General features: G+C 55.9%; 2 protein-coding genes across 2 annotated transcripts; one reads left to right on the top strand and one right to left on the bottom strand.

Annotated features, from left to right (window-relative positions):
- Positions 1–459: 459 nt before the first annotated feature.
- Gigyf1 (GRB10 interacting GYF protein 1) lies at positions 460–8,077 on the top strand. Its single transcript, XM_051161226.1, has 25 exons — positions 460–608; positions 866–972; positions 1,068–1,197; positions 1,291–1,386; positions 1,496–1,607; positions 1,729–1,837; positions 2,086–2,126; positions 2,264–2,428; positions 2,672–2,925; positions 3,012–3,120; positions 4,089–4,223; positions 4,371–4,471; positions 4,614–4,785; positions 4,895–5,061; positions 5,181–5,281; positions 5,360–5,479; positions 5,601–5,701; positions 5,856–5,938; positions 6,012–6,158; positions 6,239–6,463; positions 6,707–6,897; positions 6,994–7,154; positions 7,237–7,406; positions 7,475–7,604; positions 7,685–8,077. The coding sequence occupies exons 2-25, from the start codon at positions 938–940 to the stop codon at positions 7,735–7,737; spliced, it is 3,108 nt and encodes a 1,035-aa protein (XP_051017183.1). The 5' UTR covers positions 460–608; positions 866–937; the 3' UTR covers positions 7,738–8,077.
- A 2,013-nt stretch (positions 8,078–10,090) lies between these two features.
- Gnb2 (G protein subunit beta 2) lies at positions 10,091–15,349 on the bottom strand. The gene is made up of 10 exons (XM_051161222.1): positions 15,188–15,349; positions 12,729–12,874; positions 12,417–12,455; positions 12,195–12,301; positions 11,868–11,931; positions 11,622–11,784; positions 11,385–11,451; positions 10,969–11,170; positions 10,657–10,873; positions 10,091–10,577 (listed from the first exon to the last, which is right to left on the bottom strand). Exons 2-10 carry the CDS (start codon positions 12,783–12,785, stop codon positions 10,471–10,473), a joined length of 1,023 nt encoding a protein of 340 aa, XP_051017179.1. The 5' UTR covers positions 12,786–12,874; positions 15,188–15,349; the 3' UTR covers positions 10,091–10,470.
- Positions 15,350–20,131: the final 4,782 nt, after the last annotated feature.

Genomic DNA, 20,131 nt, shown 5'->3' with positions numbered 1-20,131 from the left:
CTTGTATGTAGCTAGAAATGGCCTTAAATTTCTGAACTTCCTGCCTCCATCTCCCAAATGTTTGGGATCAGAGGCAGGTGCCGTCACTCTTCGTCTCTGTGGTGTCGGGGACAGAACTTTGGGCTTCACATATGATAAGTAAGCCCCCCACCAGCTGAGCTACACCCACTGTTTCTGAAACAAGGTCTTAGTATGTGTCCCACGTTGGCCTTGAACTTGCAATGCCTCTGCCTCTGCCTCTGCCTCCTGAGTACTGGGCTGACAAGCACAGGCACCACCATACCTGGTCCTGATGCCTTGGTGCTGAAAGCTGGCACTGTAGTCTATGCTCTGCTGCCTACCTCAGCCACCCACTGAGAGCATCACAGCCCCACATCTATCCCGAGTCCACTGTACCCAGCAGCTGTGGGCCACAGATTGGGAAGCCCTCTGACTCACTGGGGTGACCACCGTCTTCTTCCTCTTCTCCCTAAGGACCTTTCCCAGATGTGAACGTCTCTAACAGGCACTACTAAGAAGACTCTAGCTAGTTGCTTGGGGATTCTAGTTCAGCCTGCCCAGCCCCTTCCAGAAGAGAGAGCCCTTGCTTCCCTAGGCAAGACTGTCAGGTGAGTGTTGGCCACCAGAGGGCGCCCCACGGAGCCAGAAGGGGTTGAGGCTTCCTTGTTCCCTCACTCCTCCAGGACTGTCCCTGCCCTGACAACTTTGTTTGCTGGGGTGTGAGTGATCACGTGTCTGGTGTAGGTGATTTCTCCAGTGCCAGAACGGCTCACCATCTAGATGGAGGCCTGTCACTGGCCCAGCAAGGTGCTGGCCCCATGACAGCTACAGAGGCTTACTGATGGCCTTGTATGTGGCCCTACAGGTACGTGGACAGTACACGCCTGGTCCTCCCTCCTCCACTCATTTAACCTCTGAGAAGCATCCCAGCTCCACGATGGCAGCAGAGACACTCAACTTTGGGCCTGAGTGGTAGGTTGCTCCAGCTCTGGCTGATGGGAAATGGCTGGGGCAAAGGGGAAGGGCCATGTGGACCTCTGTCTCCCATCTTCCTGTGCCTGTCCTAGGCTAAGGGCCCTTTCGAGTGGTGGCAGCGTGGCCTCTCCGCCCCCATCTCCTGCCATGCCCAAATACAAGCTGGCAGATTACCGCTATGGGCGAGAGGAGATGCTGGCCCTCTACGTGAAAGAGATCAAGGTAAGGTTTGGGGGTGAGCACAGCTGCCCGTTTGCCTTGCCAGTGGGCTTGCCTCTGAGTGTTTCCAGTGTTGGGCCTCCTGCTCCATCACAGGTCCCGGAGGAGCTACAGGACAAGGAGTTTGCTGCGGTGTTACAGGAGGAGCCACTGCAACCTCTGGCTCTAGAACCTCTGACTGAGGAGGAGCAGGTGGGACTGGGCCCACATGGGCCTAGGGTGGGGAAGGATGAGCTGGGCTTGGGAAGATGGGGCTGCCTGGGTGATGGGTCCTCACTGCCGTCCCTGGCTCCCTCCTCAGAGAAACTTCTCCCTGTCAGTGAACAGTGTGGCTGTGCTGAGGCTGATGGGGAAAGGGGCTGGGCCCCCTTTGGCTGCCACCTCCCGTGGCAGGGGCAGCACACGGAGCCGAGGTAGAGGGTGACTCCCCGTGTGTTTTAGGGGAGGAGGTGGGCCAAGTTGGAATGAGAGGTGCTGAGGATATAGGGGGACACTGGCAGATCCCAAAGCCAGATGTGACCCCTCTTCCTTTAGGCCGCGGCCGTGGCGACAGCTGCTTTTACCAAAGAAGCATTGAGGAAGGTGATGGGGCCTTTGGACGCAATCCCCGGGAGATCCAGCGAAGCCAGAGCTGGGATGACAGGTGGGGACGGAAAGAAGGAGGGTTGCAGGCAGAACAGAGAAGTGGGGGGCTGAGCTGGTAGTCGGGGTGACTTTAGAGAGATGAGAGACACCCACCAGGCCAGCCCTGATGAAAGCCCTCTGTGTCCTGCCTGTCCTTTTCATTCTGGTCGTTTGGGGCCCTGTTGGGGCATTCATCCCCACCCTGATGTCCCTGCCTTAGCACAGAGGAGATGGTATGTGTGTTTGACCAGCACCTTTCTTTCACAGAGGTGAGAGGCGCTTTGAGAAGTCTGCAAGGAGGGATGGAGGTATGAGAGTGCTAACTGTGTTGGCCAGTAGGGTAGGGAGGCAGCTGAGCTGGGGCTCCCAGGTAGAGGGTGGGAGAGAGACAGGAATACGCTGTCTTGAGGTTCTTCCTCCTTATTGTTTGTCTCCCCCATGCCAGCACGATCTGGCTTTGAGGAGGGAGGGGCTGGCCCGAGGAAGGAGCATGCACGCTCAGACAGTGAGAACTGGCGTTCACTCCGAGAGGAACAGGAAGAGGATGGCAGCTGGAGACTTGGGGCAGGACCCCGGCGAGATGGTGATCGCTGGCGTTCCACCAGCCCTGGTAAGATGGGGCAAGGTGGGGTTCAGGAGCTGCCCCTGTGTTAACCTCGGCTATAAGGAAAGAGCCCACACTGGGGAAGGGGGTGGCCGTTCATGTTTGGAATGAGAAAACCTTGGAGAAAATCCTGCTAGGTAAAAAAGCTGGTGAGCTAGAAAAGGCAGCTTCTGGTTTGGCTGGATACTAGGTTTTTGCTTTTGCTTTTGCTTTTGTTTTCCTTCCCCCTTCGACAACTTTCTCTTTCAGATGGTGGTCCCCGCTCTGCTGGCTGGCGGGAACATGGGGAACGGAGGCGCAAGTTTGATTTTGATTTGCGAGGGGAACGCGGAGGGTGTGGTGAAGAGGATGGGCGGCTTGGGGGAGGCAGCGCTCACCTCCGGAGATGCCGGGGGCTTGATGGCTTTGAAGACGACAAAGATGGGCTCCCAGAGTGGTGTCTGGATGATGAAGATGAAGAGATGGGCACTTTCGATGCCTCCGGGGCCTTCCTGCCTCTTAAGGTACCCATCTCAGAGACCAATTGGGGTTGCTGGAAGCTGTCCCCAGTGGCCCTCGAACTGCATCCACTCTGTCCTTTCCCCCACAGAAAGGTCCCAAGGAACCTATTCCCGAGGAGCAGGAGCTTGATTTCCAGGGCCTGGAGGAAGAGGAAGAGGAGCCTTCAGAAGGGGTGGATGGCGAGGGGCCTGAGGCAGGTGAGTGAGCCCTCAGCGCCTTGCAGGGAAGAGGCCTGACAGTCATGGGCTGGGGCAGATAGGCAGAGAGATCTGTTGCCAGCCTGGGTGCTGACTGCCTGTACCCAGTACAGGTACCCTGTACCCTGTAAAGTCAGGCTACACATGGTACGTCAGGACCAGTGAGAGGACTTGGCAGGTGCAGGTGCTTGCTGCCAAGCATTGTGGCCTGAGTTCAATCTCTGGGGCCCACATGATAGAAGGAAGAAAAACCAGTTCTGCCAAGTTGTCCTCTAACCTACAACATATGTGGCGTGTGTGTGTGTGTGTGTGCACGCGCGCGTGCGTGTATATGTGGTGGGGGTCGCAGAGAGGGGCCTTTATCAGGTGTAAACAGAATGACCTTTGGAGTCCCTTGGGAGCTCTGTGGAGCCTGCAGGCGACCACACAGCCCCTTCCCACATGTGGGTCCTAGCACATCTTCCGAGCATGTCTGGGAGCCCGTGTGCTTAGCACACATTAGTGTTTAGTTCTCTGCATCCATGCTTCATACATGGCTAGGGAGCGGACCAAAGTTAGAAAGGAGAGACTCTCTCCCCAAGGTCTTGGAGCTGCACGTGGGAGCTTTGTGCTAGCTCACAGGTTTTGTTTTTATTGTATATATGTATAAATGCACACGCCATGCATGTGCCACAGTGTATGTGGGCAGGTCAGAGGACAGCCGTGGGTACAGGTAAGTCCCCTGCCTTTCACCTTGTTTAAGGTAGGGTCTCTGTACCAAACTAGGCTTACAAGCCTCTGAAGAATGTCCTGTCTCTGCCTCCCACATCTCCATATTGAAACTGGGATTACAGACATATCTTACCACATATGGCTTTTGTATAGATTCTTGGAATTTCAGTATTGGTTCTCATGTTAGTGTGCGCTGAGCAACTCCTTAGTCCCATCCCCTTCGCTTTTGAGTTCTGGTAATCATCTGCTTCTTCCAGGTGGGAAGGAGGTGACCCCATTGCCGCCTCCAGAGAAGTCTAGCTCCCCATCATCACTGCCTGCCTTGGGCCCTCTCTGGACCACAAGTGAAGATGGCGATGAAGCAGTGGAGAAAGAGCTTCCCCCGGCTGAAGGTAGACTGGCAGGAGCTGCTGCAAGAGGGCGTGCCAGGGTGTGGGTACTGCAGTGGGGTTGTAGCAAAAGCCTGCGCTCCTAGCAGGTACAGGAGCCATCTTGTCCCTTTTTCTCTGTCCCTCTCTACTCCCCATCTCTTCTCCCAGGGGATGAGATGAGGGGACTGTCTCTGAGTCCCGGAGTCGGCTCACCTCCTGGCCCCCCTGGAGACCTAGAAGATGAAGAAGGCTTGAAGCACTTGCAGCAGGTTTGGGGTGCCTGTGCATGCTCAAGGGACCTCCACTCCAGGTCCCACATGTCCCCGATCTGCCTAACGTGGTCCCTGGCCTGCCCTCTGAGGCCCAGCCTCCGCAGGTGGCTCAGACTGGCCTCTCTTTGTGGATTCCCAGGAGGCAGAGAAGCTGGTGGCCTCGCTGCAGGACAGCTCCCTGGAGGAGGAGCAGTTCACCGCTGCCATGCAGACCCAGGGCCTACGCCACTCCACAGCCGCCACTGCCCTTCCCCTCAGCCATGGCGCTGCCCGAAAGTGGTTCTATAAGGACCCACAGGGGGAAATCCAAGGTAGTGGTGGGTAGCAGGCTGCTGGGAACTGCCCTTGATCAGGCGGACTTGAGTGTGCTCTCTGACCGTGCCATGGCCGCCTCCTAACCCTTCTCCAACCCTGTGCCAGGCCCTTTCACCACCCAGGAGATGGCTGAGTGGTTCCAGGCCGGCTACTTCTCCATGTCACTCCTAGTGAAAAGGGGCTGCGATGAGGGTTTCCAGCCTCTGGGAGAGGTGATCAAGATGTGGGGCCGTGTGCCCTTTGCCCCAGGGCCCTCGCCACCCCCGCTGCTGGTGAGCACTGTCTGCTCCGCAGGCTGCAGGGAAGGCCAGTGGGGGCAGCAGCAGGACCTCGCGTGCTGGGCATGCTCCTGCTGGGCACACTCACACAGGAATGCTCTGACCTCCTGCAGGGGAACATGGATCAGGAGCGGCTGAAGAAGCAGCAGGAGCTGGCTGCGGCGGCTCTGTACCAGCAGCTGCAGCACCAGCACTTTCTGCAGCTGGTCGGCAGGTATGGGGAGCTTCGGGGCTTGCTATGGGCAAGGCAGTGGGCCTGGGTGGTCCACCTCTGAGCCCAGTATGTCTGTAGCCGCCAGCTCCCGCAGTGTGCGACGCTCCGGGAAAAGGCAGCTATGGGGGACCTGACGCCGCCGCAGCAGCAGCAGCTCACTACGTTCCTGCAGCAGCTCCAGGCTCTCAAAACCCCCAGGTCTGGTGGTGTGCGTGCGTGCGTGCGTGCATCTGTGGGCTGGTGTGAGATAGAGGAGGAGGAGAGCAGACTACCAGTGAGTGCAATGTCCTGAGAGCAAGTGGTTTGGTTTGTTTCTCAGAAGTGGGGACCAGAACCTGCTCCCGACGATGAGCCGGTCCTTGTCGGTGCCAGATTCGGGCCCCCTCTGGGACTTACATACCTCAGCTTCATCACAGTCAGGTGAGTGGCCAGCCTGCCCCCATGCCACCTCCTGGTCCCTCCCCCCACCCCCTACCCCCACTAAATTTCTACTGCTCCCCCTCAGTGGTTCTGTTTCCTATCTGTGGGTGGTCTCCTGGGTCTGGGCCTCTGCAGCTGCCATTCCCTCCTGTAGGTGGTGAGGCCAGTCTTTGGGACATACCAATTAACTCTTCGACTCAGGGTCCAATTCTAGAACAACTCCAGCTGCAACATAAAGTAAGTAGCAAGCTGACCTGGTGGGGCCTGGGTGCCATAGCCTCCCAGCTCCCTAACACCCTCCTCACCTCAGTTTCAAGAGCGCAGAGAAGTGGAGCTCAGGGCCAAGCGGGAGGAGGAGGAGCGCAAACGCCGCGAGGAGAAACGCCGCCAGCAGCAGCAGCAGCAGGAGGAGCAGAAGCGGCGGCAAGAGGAGGAAGAGCTCTTCCGGCGCAAGCAGGTTCAAGTCCCACCTGTCTCCTGGGGCTGGACTGCGGCTGGGGCCACCTGGCCACCCTCACCCATTATGTCCCCACCTAGGTGCGGCAGCAGGAACTGCTGCTAAAGCTGCTACAGCAGCAGCAAGCGACGAATGTCCCTGTGCCCCCTGCACCCAGCTCCCCACCCCCACTCTGGGCTGGCCTAGCCAAGCAGGGCCTATCCATGAAGACCCTGCTTGAGCTGCAGATGGAAAGTGAGCGGCAGCTACACAAGCAGCCTGCACCCCGGGAGCCCCTGCGGGCTCAGGCCTCCAACCACCGAGTGGTGAGCAGCAACCCAGGGAACCCCTCCAATGTAGCTTCTGAGATCACAAGGAGTAGTGGTGGGGGGTAGGGAGGTCCCACAGCTCAGACCCCTAAAGCTGAAGACCTGTTCCCTTTCATTATTGGATGGATGTCCCCTCTCCCAAGTCTTTACATCATCCCCTCTCCTTAACTTCCAAATGAGCCTCCTGCCTAGACATCCAGGGTCCCAATTTAGAGCTCTCTGACTTCCTGCCATTCACAGCAGCTTGGAGGCTTGGGCACTGCCCCTCTGAACCAGTGGGTGTCTGAAGCTGGGCCACTGTGGGGTGGGCCAGACAAGAGTGGGGGCAGCAGCAGTGGCAACCTAGGACTCTGGGAGGACACCCTCAAGAGTGGCGGGAGCCTGGCCCGAAGCCTGGGCCTAAAGAACAGTCGGAGCAGCCCATCTCTCAGGTGGGTGAGACACCTGCTTAGCTGGGGTCTGCCAGGGAGGCATGGATGCTGAGCTCCTGGGCTCATCTGTGACCTCTAACTCCCCACCCGCCTCAGTGACTCATACAGCCACTTGTCGGGTCGACCTGTTCGCAAAAAGACAGAAGAGGAGGAGAAGTTGCTGAAGCTGCTACAGGGCATCCCTCGGCCGCAGGACGGCTTCACCCAGTGGTGTGAGCAGATGCTGCACACCCTGAGCACCACAGGCAGCCTGGATGGTATGGAGGCAATCCTTGGGGGCCATGTTGGCACTAGGGACTTGAGACCTGTCTGGCGGGACTGACTGTCCCCTCCGCATAGTGCCCATGGCCGTAGCGATCCTCAAGGAGGTGGAGTCCCCTTATGATGTCCATGATTACATTCGTTCCTGCCTGGGGGACACGCTGGAAGCCAAAGAATTTGCCAAACAGTTCCTGGAGCGGAGGGCCAAGCAGAAAGCCAGCCAGCAGCGGCAGCAGCAGCAGCAGCAGGTGGAGTCTTGTGGGACTTGGGAAGGCGGGATGCCCAGGACTCTCTTGACTCTGTTCTCTTGCCTTAGGAGGCCTGGCTGAGCAGCACCTCCCTACAGACAGCCTTTCAGGCCAACCACAGCACCAAACTGGGCCCTGGGGAGGGCAGCAAGGCCAAGAGGCGGGCACTGATGCTTCACTCTGACCCCAGCATCTTGGGTAAGCGACTTCTTCCCCCCCTTCCCCCCAGGCCACACGGGACCTGGGTGAGCTCACCCTCACTTCTCCTCTGGCTTCAGGGTACTCCCTGCACGGCCCTTCTGGTGAGATCGAGAGCGTGGATGACTACTGACCAGCCTGTCCCACCAGCCCCCTGGGCTTAAGACTTGGGTGGCGGCGGCAGCATGGACCCTTGGGTCTCCAGCCTGCAGGCTCCCAGCAAGGAGCAGAGGAGGGATCGAGCGGGGCAGGGTCCCCAGCACTTGTTACAAACCACACGATGCACCTTAACTCACCCACCACGAGGCACTTTACAGATAGGGGAGGGGGCTTCTCTTTTTCTCTTTAATTTTAAACGTTAGGAGAGACAAAAGTGTCATTCAAAAACTAGACTGTAGACCCCTCACCCCTTTGGGGATAATGGGTGTGACATTGGAAGGTCCACAGAGGTTTGGTTTTGGTTTTGTTTTGTTTTGTTTTGTTTTGTTTTTTTAGAAAAAAATATGAAAAATAATGAAAAAAAAAGTTAGGCTGAAAGAAAAAAAAATCACACTGTTATTTTGGGCCAGTGGGCACCGGGCCCCATGGAACTGTCCTGCCTGGCTCCCCTGAGGCTGCACTGACCCTGCTGCCCCCAGAAGGTGGGTCATTGGGGTAACTGGAAGCTGGGTGCTGCCAGTTTGCACAGCGAGGCCCTCTCCAGAAGCCCTGCCCGCTGGACCCGTTGTGAACAGCTCCCTGTGGCAGTTACTGTGGCAAGTGTCCTGGTAAGAGGGCCAGAGTCGCCCCTTGCCTCAGCTGCTTTGGGAGGAACGTTGCACAAATTAGATGAGCTGCCTCAGCTCCCTCTCCCCTGACCCCCTAAACAGCCTCCCACATGGGCTGAGGGGAGCTGAGGAAGGACCTGTCAGTGCCAGCCTGTCAAAGGGAGGGTCTGACCTCAGGCCTGCTGAGGGGCTGCCCCCACTGCTGCCATTTCGGGGACAGCCTGGGTGTGACGCTGAAAGCCCAGCTCCCTGCCTTTGCCACATGAATGTATTCTCTGGCCCCCAAGCCCAACACGCCCCTGGAGAAGGGACACAGCCCTTCCTCCAGGAGCTGGACACCACCTCCTCCCGTCATTATGGCTGAGTCCTTGCGTGTGTGAGGGAAGGGCACTGAAAGGTGGCTTGGGGCTGAACCTGTGGTGGGGCCATCGTGGGAGTCGTCCCCCCCTGCAGCCAGCTGTGTGGGAAGCCGACCACACCTGACCCCTCCATTGACCAAATGGGAGAGCAGTGAGCAGTCCTCTCCTCCATGTTTCCATGTTGGGTGGGTGTGAGGTTGGAGGTGGAGAGATCCTGTGTCCTGAGCTGGGGCTGCCTTGCCTGTTGCTCACCGACTTCACTCCTAGGCCCCTGCCTGGACTTGTCTCCATCGTTGGTTGGTTTTTGTTTTTTGTTTTTGTTTCTAATATACTCTGTTAGTGAAATCTCCCATTGATCTCATTGCTCAGAATGCAGTATTAGGGCGAGACCGCCACTGCCTGCCCTCCATGAATGTATTTCTCCTTTCTGCCCTGGGGAATGGGGAGTGGCCTGTTCTTCTTTCCCATCTATCCCCAGGGAGATGACCTTTGGCTTTTGTTTTCGTTTTCACTTTTTCTTTCTTTCTTTCTTTCTTTTTTTTTTTTTTTGCACCAAAGTGGCAACTGGGTCAGTGTTGGGGTAAGGCTGGCTCTGGGTGGAAGGGCCCTCCACCTGCTTCTCCCTGGTTTTGACAGTGTTAGCGTCTGTGAAAAGACAATATTCTCTCTAAAGCAATAAGGGGGTGATGGGCCAGGGGGAAATGTCTTGCTGCTGCTGGCCCCCAGCTCCCCTTCCCTCTTGCCAGTCTGGTGGCATTGGAGGGTTGGGAGAGACTCCTGTTGTGACTGAATGTAACCCACCCTGCCCCTGCCACAGCCAATGCAGGGGAAGGGGGGACACTTGTCTCTTCCTACCCCTCCCCCAGCTAAAGAGACTTTGAACTTGGGGGCCCATGAGCCTGGAGAGGCCTTAACCCTGTGAGGAAGTGTAGGGGGAGCCCTCTCCCACCCCATCCCCTCTTGAGAGTGGTCAATGTTTACAAGCCCTGAGCCCCTAGCCCAGGGACTCAGACATCCCACCCCATCTGAATCCTTTCCTCCCCGTCCCAGTCTTACTGGGCCCTAGCTGCTCCACCCCCCTCTTGGGGTTCAGGGTAGTGTAGGTGACCTGTGTGTCCCAGTTTACCCTTCCCTTTACCCTCTGTGACTTCCCTAATACCTCCTCTTGTAAATATTCCCAATAAAACTTGGTGTGTTCTCCTGGCCCACCTCTGCTTTTTGTGGTACTAAGCTGGGGCAAGGGCACAGCTGGGTGGGGAACTGCTGGCCTCAGCCATATGTAGAGCAAGAATGGGAGGAGCCTCACCACTGCCTGCCTGCTTTCTGGACAAGGAAAAGGACATCAAACAAGTAGACTAGATACAGAGTTGGAAGTGGTTCCTTTATGGAAAAACTGAAAATATAATAAAAATTAAAATAAAACCAGTTTAAAAAAGCCAGCCCCTGGAGTTTCCACCTCTTGCCTCTGGCCCTCCAGAGGGGTGAGGCCCTGGCCCCAGGGCAGCGAAGGGTGAGGGCTCACCTGCCCTTCCTCTTCCCCCATTCCATCCCCGACTTTTATCTCCACAGTGGGGGCCCCCCTCCCCGGGAGGAACCAAACCTGGGTATGGGAGCAGGAACCCAAGGCCCTGTAGCCCAGGGAAGGGAGGCTTGGCATGTGTACCCAGCCCCAAAGCTCCGGGCCTGTAGTGTGGGCATGGGCAGGGCTGCTCCCTGCCTGGGCCCATCTGGGGTTGGGGATTAGTTCCAGATCTTGAGGAAGGAGTCCCAGGAGCCTGTGGCCACAGCCATCCCATCATCTGTGACCCCAAGGCAGCTCACACGGTTGTCATGGCCAGCGAGGACACCTGGGAAAGAGAAGGATGCAAGAACCAGTCTGGTCCACATTTTCCACCTCTGCCTTTGTGGGCCCCAACAAGGCCTCACCTGCACGGTCACCCTTCATGGCATCCCAGATGTTGCAGTTGAAGTCGTCATAGCCAGCAAGCAGCAGCCGGCCGCTGCGCGAGAAGGCAACCGAGGTGATGCCGCAGATGATGTTGTCATGGGAATACATGAGCAGCTCCTGATCGGCCCGCAGGTCAAACAGGCGGCATGTGGCGTCATCTGATCCCGTGGTGAAGGCATAGCCATTGGGGAAGAACTGCAAGATTTGGGCCAGAGACAGTAAGATACAGGGCAAGCAAGGCCAGGAACGGGGGGGGGGGGGGGGCGCAGGGGCCACGCTCCTAGACTTACAGCCACAGCGTTGATGTCCGATTCGTGACCTATGAATGTCTGTCGGCACATGGAATCCCGGACATCCCACAGCTTGATGGAGGCGTCACAGGCACCTGACACAAAGGTGCGGCCATCGGGGGCCAGTGACAGGGACATTACATCCCCACTGTGTCCAGCAAAACCCACCGTCTGCTGGCCTGTCTCAATGTCCCACAGGGCACTGGAGAGGCAACAAGAAGGAATGAACAGAACAGAATCCCTGGCTCTCTTACCACACTGAACACAACCCTGACAGGGCCCTCTGGAAAGAGGGCCTGGAACCCCTAAGTGGTAGGGGAGCCACTTGACCCCCCTACTCAGAGAGGAAGACTAGGTGCCACCTGCTGGGCCCTGGACCACCCAAATGCAGGGAACCCAGCCGGGCAGAGCCTCACCAGGTGGTATCCCCAGAGCTGGTGATGATTTGGTTGTCATCCAGGAAGCGGCAGCATGAAAGGTACCCTTGGGAAAGGAGGTTGTGGTCAGGTGGTCAGGGAGGGCAGTGCATTCCCGCCCTGCCCTGCCCCATGTCCTTGCCTGCTCTCGCGCGTTCTCTCTCTCTCTCTCTCTCTCTCTCTCTCTCTCTCTCTCTCTCTCTCTCTCTCTCTCTCTCTCTCTCAGACACCACTCACCAGTGTGGCCAGGCAACTCCCTGCTGACCCTGACATTGCCCTCTCGGGTCTTGAGGCTATAGATGGAGCAGATGTTGTCCAAACCCCCACAGGCCACAAAGTTCCCTGAGGGGGCGTAGGCACAGGTCATGACCCAGGAGGAGCGCAGAGGGATGGCGTGGACCTAGAGGAAAACGGTACTCCTACAGTCAGAGTCAAGCCAGGGAGTGGCGGCCCTGTCCCACCCACTCTGGGTACCAACTTTACCTTGTTGGTGGTGTAGCTGTCCCAGATGATGAGCTTTCCATCCTGGGAGGCGCTGACCAGCAGCCTGGCGGGCAGCGGCAGGGAGAAGGCAGACCGGTCAGGGTACGGAAGACACGGGTCCCCCTATCCCTTCCCATCCAGAGAAGCTCTTCAGAGATAGTCCCCCAAATCAGTATGACCCCTAGGGACCCTGGGACTCAGTCTTCCCAAACTTACCGACAAAGGTTCCCCCCACCAGACCTGAGGGTCCCCATCCCCACTCTTCAGCCCATTATATAAAATCACCCCCAGAACCTAGGGACACTAAGGCACGGGCCACCCACACACCTTGAGTCTGTCCCCCAGTGCATGGCATAGATTTTTGCCAGGTGTCCACGGAGAGTCCTCCGTGTTCTCATCTGAATTCTCCCCACTGGGTCCAGCCCAGCTGTGATCTAGAACAACGGAGAGACTGAGGTGGCACAGGAGAGACCCACGAAGCAGAAAGCCATCCAAGCATGACCCCTCCCCCCTTTCTGCGCCCCAAGGCGGTTCTGCAAGTCACCTCACCTGGGTCAATGTGGAATCCCCGCATGCTTTTCTGGCGTCCTGTAAGAGATGGGCAGTACAAGAGCGGGGAAGGAGAGAAGGGGGCAGGGAGGCGAAGAAAGAGTAAAGGAATCAGGCAGAGGGATGGGCAGATGAGCTGGAGACATTTAGAGACTGGGATCCCCTTTCTCCTCTCACCTTGTAACGCATACAGACACAGACACACACACACCGGCCACAAACAACCCTCTCCACTCAGGTCAAAGGGAAGCAGCACACTCGAGCCACGCCTGGTCGGGCTTGGCCTCCCCATCACAGCCTCCAGGCCCTCACCCGGATCTGGTTCCGGAGCTGCTCGGCCTCCTGTCTCAGTTGCTCCAGCTCACTCATGGCGCCGGGCCCGTGGGGCGGGGTTGGGGGCGGCTGGGGGCCGCGGGACGGGGGCTGGGGGAGGCAGCTCCTGGCCGCTGGCCCGAGGCCTGGGAGGGGGAGATGCAAGGCTGACGTCAGGCCCCAAGACCGCCCGCCCGGGAAGCAGAAGGGAAAGGCGGGGTGGAAGCGGGCGGCCCGGAAGGGGTCAGCTGGGCAGGGAAGCAGAGGACCCGGGGCAGGTTCGGGGTCTCTGGCACCGGAGAGACGTTGCCAAGGAACAGACGACTTCCCCAATCTTCCTCCCCGGGCCCCCGGAAACGGAGTGGGAAGTGTAAGAGGAAGAGCAGGGGAAACCCCTCCCTCGGACAGCAGCCCGGGCGGGACACTAGGGCGGCAGGAACTGTGGAGGGGGGTGGGGGGCAGTCCCTTCGAAAACAGACCTGGCGTCCGCCCCAGCCCGCACAAGGCGCCGCCCTCCCAGCACCTAATTTTAAAAAGGGGCGGTGCCTCTTTAAATTCACCCCCACACACCGCACACCCTCCACACACACCCCCAGCTAAGACAGAGGTGGTGATTGGGGGGGTGCTGAGGGGAGAAGCTAGGCTGTTCGTGGGGTTGCCTAGGCAACCGTCACCCGGACTGAGAGCACCTCATTGGTGAAGTGCCCCCACCCTAGCCTCGTTGCCAAGGCAACCGCATCCGCGGCAGAGACCTGTAGGGTGGGTGACCCCACCCCCGGCCCCCATCGCCCCCGCCCGACCTAGTCTCCCGCCTCTTCCCCCAGAACAGGCCAGGGTGGCTGTTTACAGGATTTGGGGAAAGCCGATTGAACACTAATAGGTTCGGGGCGGCTCAACCCGGGATAATCCCCATTCCGGGCCGGCTGCACCCCATTAGCCGCTGGTCTGAGCAAGAGTAGCAGGGAAGGCAAACCCTCACCACCACCACCATCCCCAAAGCAGCCAGCTCTCTTCAGCACCGAGGTTGCCCGCCCCGCCGCGCCCGCACAAAGCCCGTGGGAGCTGCTCAGAAGTAATTAGGGCTCCGAAGAGAGGGCCTTGGCCCCGGGGCGCGGAGCTGTTCTCTCCCAGGCGCGGGCAAGCGGCCCCAGGCGGCTCGGCCCGATGCCCCTAGGCCCCCCAAGAGCCCAGCTCTGTGCCCAGGAGCCCCCGAGGCCTAGCTGGCACTGCTCCAGCCTCCGACGTTCTGCCTTCCTCGGGACACCTGTGCGATCCGGCCGTGCACACCGCACTCTGGCGACCCAGGCGTCCCCCACCCAGCTCCCACTTCCCCCAGGCCCTGGGCGTTCCTCTTCCCCGGAGATATTTCCCCTCTCTAAGTTCAGCTTTCTGCGCCAGTGCCAGGGGATGCCCCTTCAAAATGAGGTGGGAGGGGGCAGCGACACAGCTACCATTCCACTCCAGCTGTGGACAAAAGCCCCTTCCAGCTGCCAGCAGCCCAGGTCTGACCGCAAAGACAACAAGCCTGGGGCAGAAGGAAAGCAGGCCAGCCAGGAAGAAGGCACTGGGTCGGGGGCCATGCTCCCAGCCCTAAGATTCCCCAATACCCTCTAAGGCTTCCTCAGCAGCTCCTAGATTCTAAGGATAAAGCAGCCATAGCCCCCAAACCAAAAGGAGGTGCTACCACCTCCGCAGGTGTGAGAGGAGACAAGGGAGGGTCCTCAGATCTCTGGCAGCTGGAAGACACAGGCTGGTGCCGTGCTGCTGCGAAGTGCAGTGGGCCAAGGCCCTCCAGTTCCCAGGACCTCCATTTTGCCCAAAAGAAAGCTGGGCGAAGGGGACAGGCGGCTAGGTGCTAGACCTGGGGTAGGGATTTGTCAAAAGGTGCCGAGATCTCCAGTTTAGGGCTGGGGACTGGAAAAAAAAAAATGCCAGAGACCAAATCAAGGGACAGTTAGGGTGGAGACGGAGGCAAGGGTGGCCTTGAGGCCTTGGCTGGATCTCCGAGGATTTTGGACTTCTGCAAGGCTAATGCAAGCAAGGGTGTGAAACGAGTGGGCATGAGGGTTGCTACCCAGGGGCAGGCAGCAGGGTGGTGGTGGGGAAAGGGGGCGGGACAGGACCTAGTGGAAACCCGGAATTTAGCCCCCCAGCTATTAAGGGAGCAAGAGGCAGGCGGGGCGGGGCTGGGGGGGTCTAGGGTAAAAAAAAATTGCAACTGATACTGCAAGGAGCGCATGCATTATTGAAGCCGAGGGTCCCCCCGCCCCGGTTCCCCTTCCGGGTTTAGAGACGACCGGGCCAGAGGAAGGGAGGGGAGGTCTGGGGAGTTACGTCCGTTTCCCAAGAGCCAAACCCGGGAGACGGAAGGAACGGAGGTTTTCCCCTGCCACACACACACACACCCGTGGGAATTTGGGGCTGGGGGAGATGAGGACTCCTTTTGTCAGCGGAGGTACCTGAGGTGGTGGGACTCTGCCAAGGGGTCGCTTGGAGGAGCGCGGGAGGTCCTGTCTTCCTCCGCGGCGGAGGCGGCAGCGGCGGCGACGCGGATGGATTTCTTCAGTCACCCCAACTCAACCGTCCAGCGCAGCTCTCCCCAGAGCGGAGGGATCCCGCCCGCCAGTGACGCGGCCGTCGCCGCCGCGCCCAGGGCCAGGCTGGGCGAGACCAACTACCCAAGTGTGTGGAGGGGGGCAGTCCAGACGCGAAAGCACTACTCCAGGGGCAAAAGCGGGCTGTCACAAAAAAAGCACACTTTCACGTTTTTCCAACTCATCGAGGGCCATATTAAGTAGTTTACGTCCTGAAAAGGAGCAAGGCATCCTCCCTAGGGACAGTAGAGGTGGTATAGGCATAAGGGAGGATGAAAAAAAAAAAAAAAAAAAAAAAAAAAACCCTCTCCGGTCACGTGATTGACCTCCTTCAATTTTCCCCCCACCCCCCAAGATTGGGCGGCTCCAGACTGGAGGCAAGAAGGCCCAGTTCTTGGTTAGGTCACGCCCCCTCTGGGCGAGGCCACGCCCTCTCCGGGAGGCGGAGCTAGAGGAGTCCAAACCAGTTCAGAACAGCCGGGCAGAAAAAGACAGCGCTTAGTGACCGCTGGAAACCCAGAAAAATGCAAATTAGAGGGCATTTCATCCAGACAGTTCTTCAGCGCAGCCCTGGGGCGTTGCGGGGTGGGGCGGTTTGCAGGCCACCTAGACTAGGCCTCATACCGCTGCAATAACAGTTCATATTTATTGATTTATTTTTTTTGTGACATAGTATTATGAACCCACTGCATAGCTCAGAGCTACCCTGATCAAATCCTCCTACTTGCACCTACCAAGTGCTGGGATTACAGCTACGCACCGCCGCGCCTGATTTATGCGAGGTGGAATTTAGTGCCAGGTAAACACTCCACCAACAGAAGCACATCTCCGGCCTCTGCTTTTGTTAATTAATCCTCACGATACTGACTACGGCTGCAGAGTTGAGATATGATCTCAGGCATCTTCAATAACTTCACTGTGCAACCATTCTTGAAGGAAACTACGCCGTGAAGCACCCGCACCAAAGGAGCCCGATCTAAGAGTGAGCCTGGGTTTCCACAGCTGTTAAAGGAGTACGTTGAAAGTTAGTCTCCTGCACTGTTGGGGGACTGACCCCCCTAAAGATTATGGAAATGTTTTGGGAAAGTTCGAGTTGTCTTGTGGCCTTCGGACAGTCCTCAGAGTTTAGGAGATCAAAATATACTGTTCAAAATAAACTGTGGTGGATTACACTTATAGAAACAGATGAATTAAGACTCCACATTCAGCCAGCTGTGGTGGCGCACGCCCTTAATGTCAGCACTCAGAAGGCAGAGGCAGGAGGATCTCTGTGAGTTCGAGGGCAGCCTGGTCTACAAAATAAGTCCAGGACAGCCAGGGTGGTTACACAGAAGGGCCGGGGAGTTTACATTCATCTTCACCTACATATTGAGTTAGTTGGAGGCCAGCCTGGACTACATGAGACCTTGTCTCAAAAAAAAAAAAAAAAAAAAAAAAAAAAAAATGTGTGAGGAGGGGTGCCTGGGAGACAGTTCAGTACTTGCCATGCAAACATGGTGACCTGAGTTTGATCCTTGAAAACCAAGTAAAAGAAAAATAAATCCAGGCACAGTGGTCATGTCTATAGTCCTAATGCTTGCAAGGCAGGGACAGAAAAAATCCCCTAGGGCTTACTGGCCAGCCAGTCGAGCTCAGTCAAGGAGTTCTAGGTTCAGTGAGAGATCTTGTCACAAAAATTAAAGTGGGAGCTGGAGAGAAGATTCAGCAGCTAAGAATACTTAACTTCTCTTCAAAGGGGCCTGGGGTCAGTTGCCAGGCCCATACGGTGGCTCATAACCTTCTGTACGTCCAGTTCCAGGGAATTAAATGCCCTCTTCTGGTGAACCAGGTACACATGCAATGTGCGCGCACGCGCGCACGCGCGCACAGACACACACACACACACACACATACACACAGAGGCAAAGTATTCTTACACATAAAATAAACCTTAAAAGAATTAAAGTTCAGAGTAATTGAGGAAAATGCCATCCACTTCTGCCCACTTAAACCTCCTAGGCATCAGGTGTGGTAGTCCACACCTGTAACTCCAGACCTACACAGCAACACCCTGTCTTAAAAGCACACAGACACACAAAAACAAAACAACAGCAGCAACACTACTCAGTCAGCATTTTTAAAAAACCAATATTCATTGTGTACAGATCGAACGTGTGCACACTTACGAATTCTCTGACTTATATAGACAGTAGAGTCAACATTAGAATTTGGAAAGGACCTTACAGATAGTTTTACTTCGGTTTCCTCAAAGTACAAGGGGTTGTAGGTATGCGCTGTCTCATTTGGCTTTTTTTTTTTTTTTTTTAACGTGGCATTCAAAGTTAAGTCCCTGTGTTTGCACAGCAAGCACTTGCACATGGAGCCATTTTACCAGCTCTCGTAGTGAGTGTCTCTATAGGGAGAGGGAAGGGGCCGACTGGAGGCTGATTTCAGGTTCTCACAATCCACATCAACTCACTGGATAAGCAGTTAGGGAGTGAGCCGGACAATGGGCTCTTCCGAGCTGGTATGAGCTGGCACAAGCTGACGCCGACACACCACTGTCCGTGAGTATCCAAATGCGGATATTCAGCCTGCTGTTGGACAGATGCCAGGTCTGCACACTGGGAAGATTCAACTGGTCTTTGAGAGGGCCTGGAGACCTAAGTGGGTTGGGGGGAGGGGCCGAGAAGATGGTGCCGTCTGTAAAAAATGCCTGATACACAAGCATGGAGACCCGAGCTCAGATCTCTAGCACTCACAGCAAGATGCCAGGTGCACGGGCGCAAGCCTGAACCAAGCACTGAGAGAGCGAATTGCAATAGGAGACAGAAGATGACAGCAACTCACCGGCCGGCCGGCCGAGCCAGTTAGTGGACTCCGGGTTTATCGAGAGAATGCTGTCTCAACAAGTAAGGTAGAAAGTGACAGAGAGGACACCTACCTGTGTGACCTGTTGCCTCCATCTGCGTGTGTGTGCGCCGACACCCACATGCACATCCACACACAGCCACATTCATGTCTGTCTACCTCTGTCTGTCTGTCTGTCTGCCTGCTTCCCCCACATACCCACCCTAGACAGATGCAAAATCATGAACATCCCAATAGGCAACACTAACTGTACTCAGTGGGGTCCAGAAAAATAAAAAGGAAAGAACATGAAGGGTAGACTGGGTATGTGTTGGGGGTGTGAGGAAGAGAGAAGGCAGGTGTTGAGGTGGAAATCATCGAGAGACTTGGGTGAGATAGTTCTTTGACTAAAAATAGTAAGAACAGCCGGGCGGTGGTGGCGCACGCCTTTAATCCCAGCACTTGGGAGGCAGAGGTAAGTGGATCGCAGTGAGTTCGAGGCCAGCCTGGCCTACAAAGTGAGTCCAGGACAGCTAAGGCTACACAGAGAAACCCTATCTTGAAAAACCAAAAAAAAAAAAAAAAAAAAAAAAAAAAAAAAAAAAAAAAAAAAATTTAAACAGTAAATAAAATAAAGTTTTAGAATCTTGGTTCAGCTGGCAAGATGACTCGGTGGGTTTAAGGTTCTCACGGACACTTGAGACCATGTAAGTTCCATCCCTGGATGGAGAGAGCTGATTTCTCCAAGTTGTCCTCTGACGCTCACATGTGCACAGGGTAAGCACATGCCTGCACTCACACAGTGTACATAGTAAAAAAAAAAAAACACACACACACACACACACACACACTAATAACAATACAAAAAATGAAATAATAGCTAAAGTGTGTGGGGGTTATATAAGAAGTGGAAGTGAAAGCAGACCGTGTGTGTGTGTGTGTGTGTGTGTGTGTGTGTGTGTGTGTACAGGTACCATAGCATGTGTGTGAAGGCCAGAGGACATCTTGCAAGAGTTGGTTCTCTCCTTCTACCATGTGAGTCCCAGAGATCACAAGAAGGCTTGGCACCAAGTCCCTTTCTCCCCTGAGCCATCTTGGTGTTCCCAGAGGAGGAAGAGATCTTAATGGAGGGAGTCAGGGGAGGAAGAGGGTAATGGACTGTTTGAGGGAAGGAAGAAAACTAGCAACAACGGGGGGGAGGGAGAGGGTGGGCAGTGGGGGAGGGGAATGAACCGACACCACTGGATAGTGTGTATAAATGTCAGAATAAAGCCCATCACTTTGTGTGTTTAACTTGAAAAATTAACTTAAATTTATTAAAGGGAAAACGCAAATAATTTCAAGCATGGTAGCCTATGTCTGTAATCCCAACATTCAGGAGGCTGAGGCAGGAGGCTCAAGAGTTCAAGGCCAGCCTAGGCTACGTTGTGAACCCCTATTCTAAAAACCTATATGTTTTTTTAAAAAAACAAAACCGAGTAAATAATTAAAAGTAAATATCAGGTCCGGTGCAGTGGTGCATTCCTGTAATCCTAGCACTCTGAGAGGCCGAGGCAGACAGATTTCTGTGAGTTTGGGGCCAGCCTGCTCTACAAAGCTAGTCCAGGACAACCAAGGCTACACAGAGAACCCCTGTCAAAAAAAAAAAAAAAAAAAAAAAAAAAGGAAATATTAGCTCAGCATGTTAACCAGTGGTAGGGCCCTATTCCCTTTGGGGGTGTGGGGAGAACCACAGCAGACATTTTCACTCTACAGGCTCTTCCTATGCTGCCCCTACCTACTATTACTTCTCCCCTAAGCCTCAACTTCCAAAGCCTTAGCCCTTTAGGCTGTCCCTCCAACTGCCTCACTGTTTATGTGCCCTCATCTCAATTGTGTGACTTCCTGGGCAAAGGGGAACAAAACATCTATTTGTCCAGATCTGGTCCCAATGACGGATCACAGAAAGAAGGCCCCCAAGGGGCCGGGAAGACAACTCCA

This window comes from Acomys russatus, chromosome 19 (assembly GCF_903995435.1).
Source record: "Acomys russatus chromosome 19, mAcoRus1.1, whole genome shotgun sequence".
Lineage (NCBI taxonomy): Eukaryota > Metazoa > Chordata > Mammalia > Rodentia > Muridae > Acomys > Acomys russatus.
The sequence above is the reverse complement of the archived record's forward strand: the minus strand, read 5'-3'. Positions and strand labels throughout refer to the sequence as shown.

Bases quoted from the DNA above. Each gene is read 5' to 3' on its own strand.
- Gigyf1 (XM_051161226.1), top strand. From the start codon at position 938: ATGGCAGCAGAGACACTCAACTTTGGGCCTGAGTG. The intron at 4,472-4,613 runs GTTTGGGGTGCC...GTGGATTCCCAG, and splicing joins GCTTGAAGCACTTGCAGCAG to GAGGCAGAGAAGCTGGTGGC. The intron at 5,062-5,180 runs GTGAGCACTGTC...GACCTCCTGCAG, and splicing joins CCTCGCCACCCCCGCTGCTG to GGGAACATGGATCAGGAGCG.
- Gnb2 (XM_051161222.1), bottom strand. From the start codon at position 12,785: ATGAGTGAGCTGGAGCAACTGAGACAGGAGGCCGAGCAGCTCCGGAAC. The intron at 11,932-12,194 runs GTGTGTGGGTGG...GCTGCCCGCCAG, and splicing joins CACTGGGGGACAGACTCAAG to GCTGCTGGTCAGCGCCTCCC. The intron at 11,171-11,384 runs GTGAGGCTCTGC...TTGCCTCTCCAG, and splicing joins AGCTCTGGGGATACCACCTG to TGCCCTGTGGGACATTGAGA.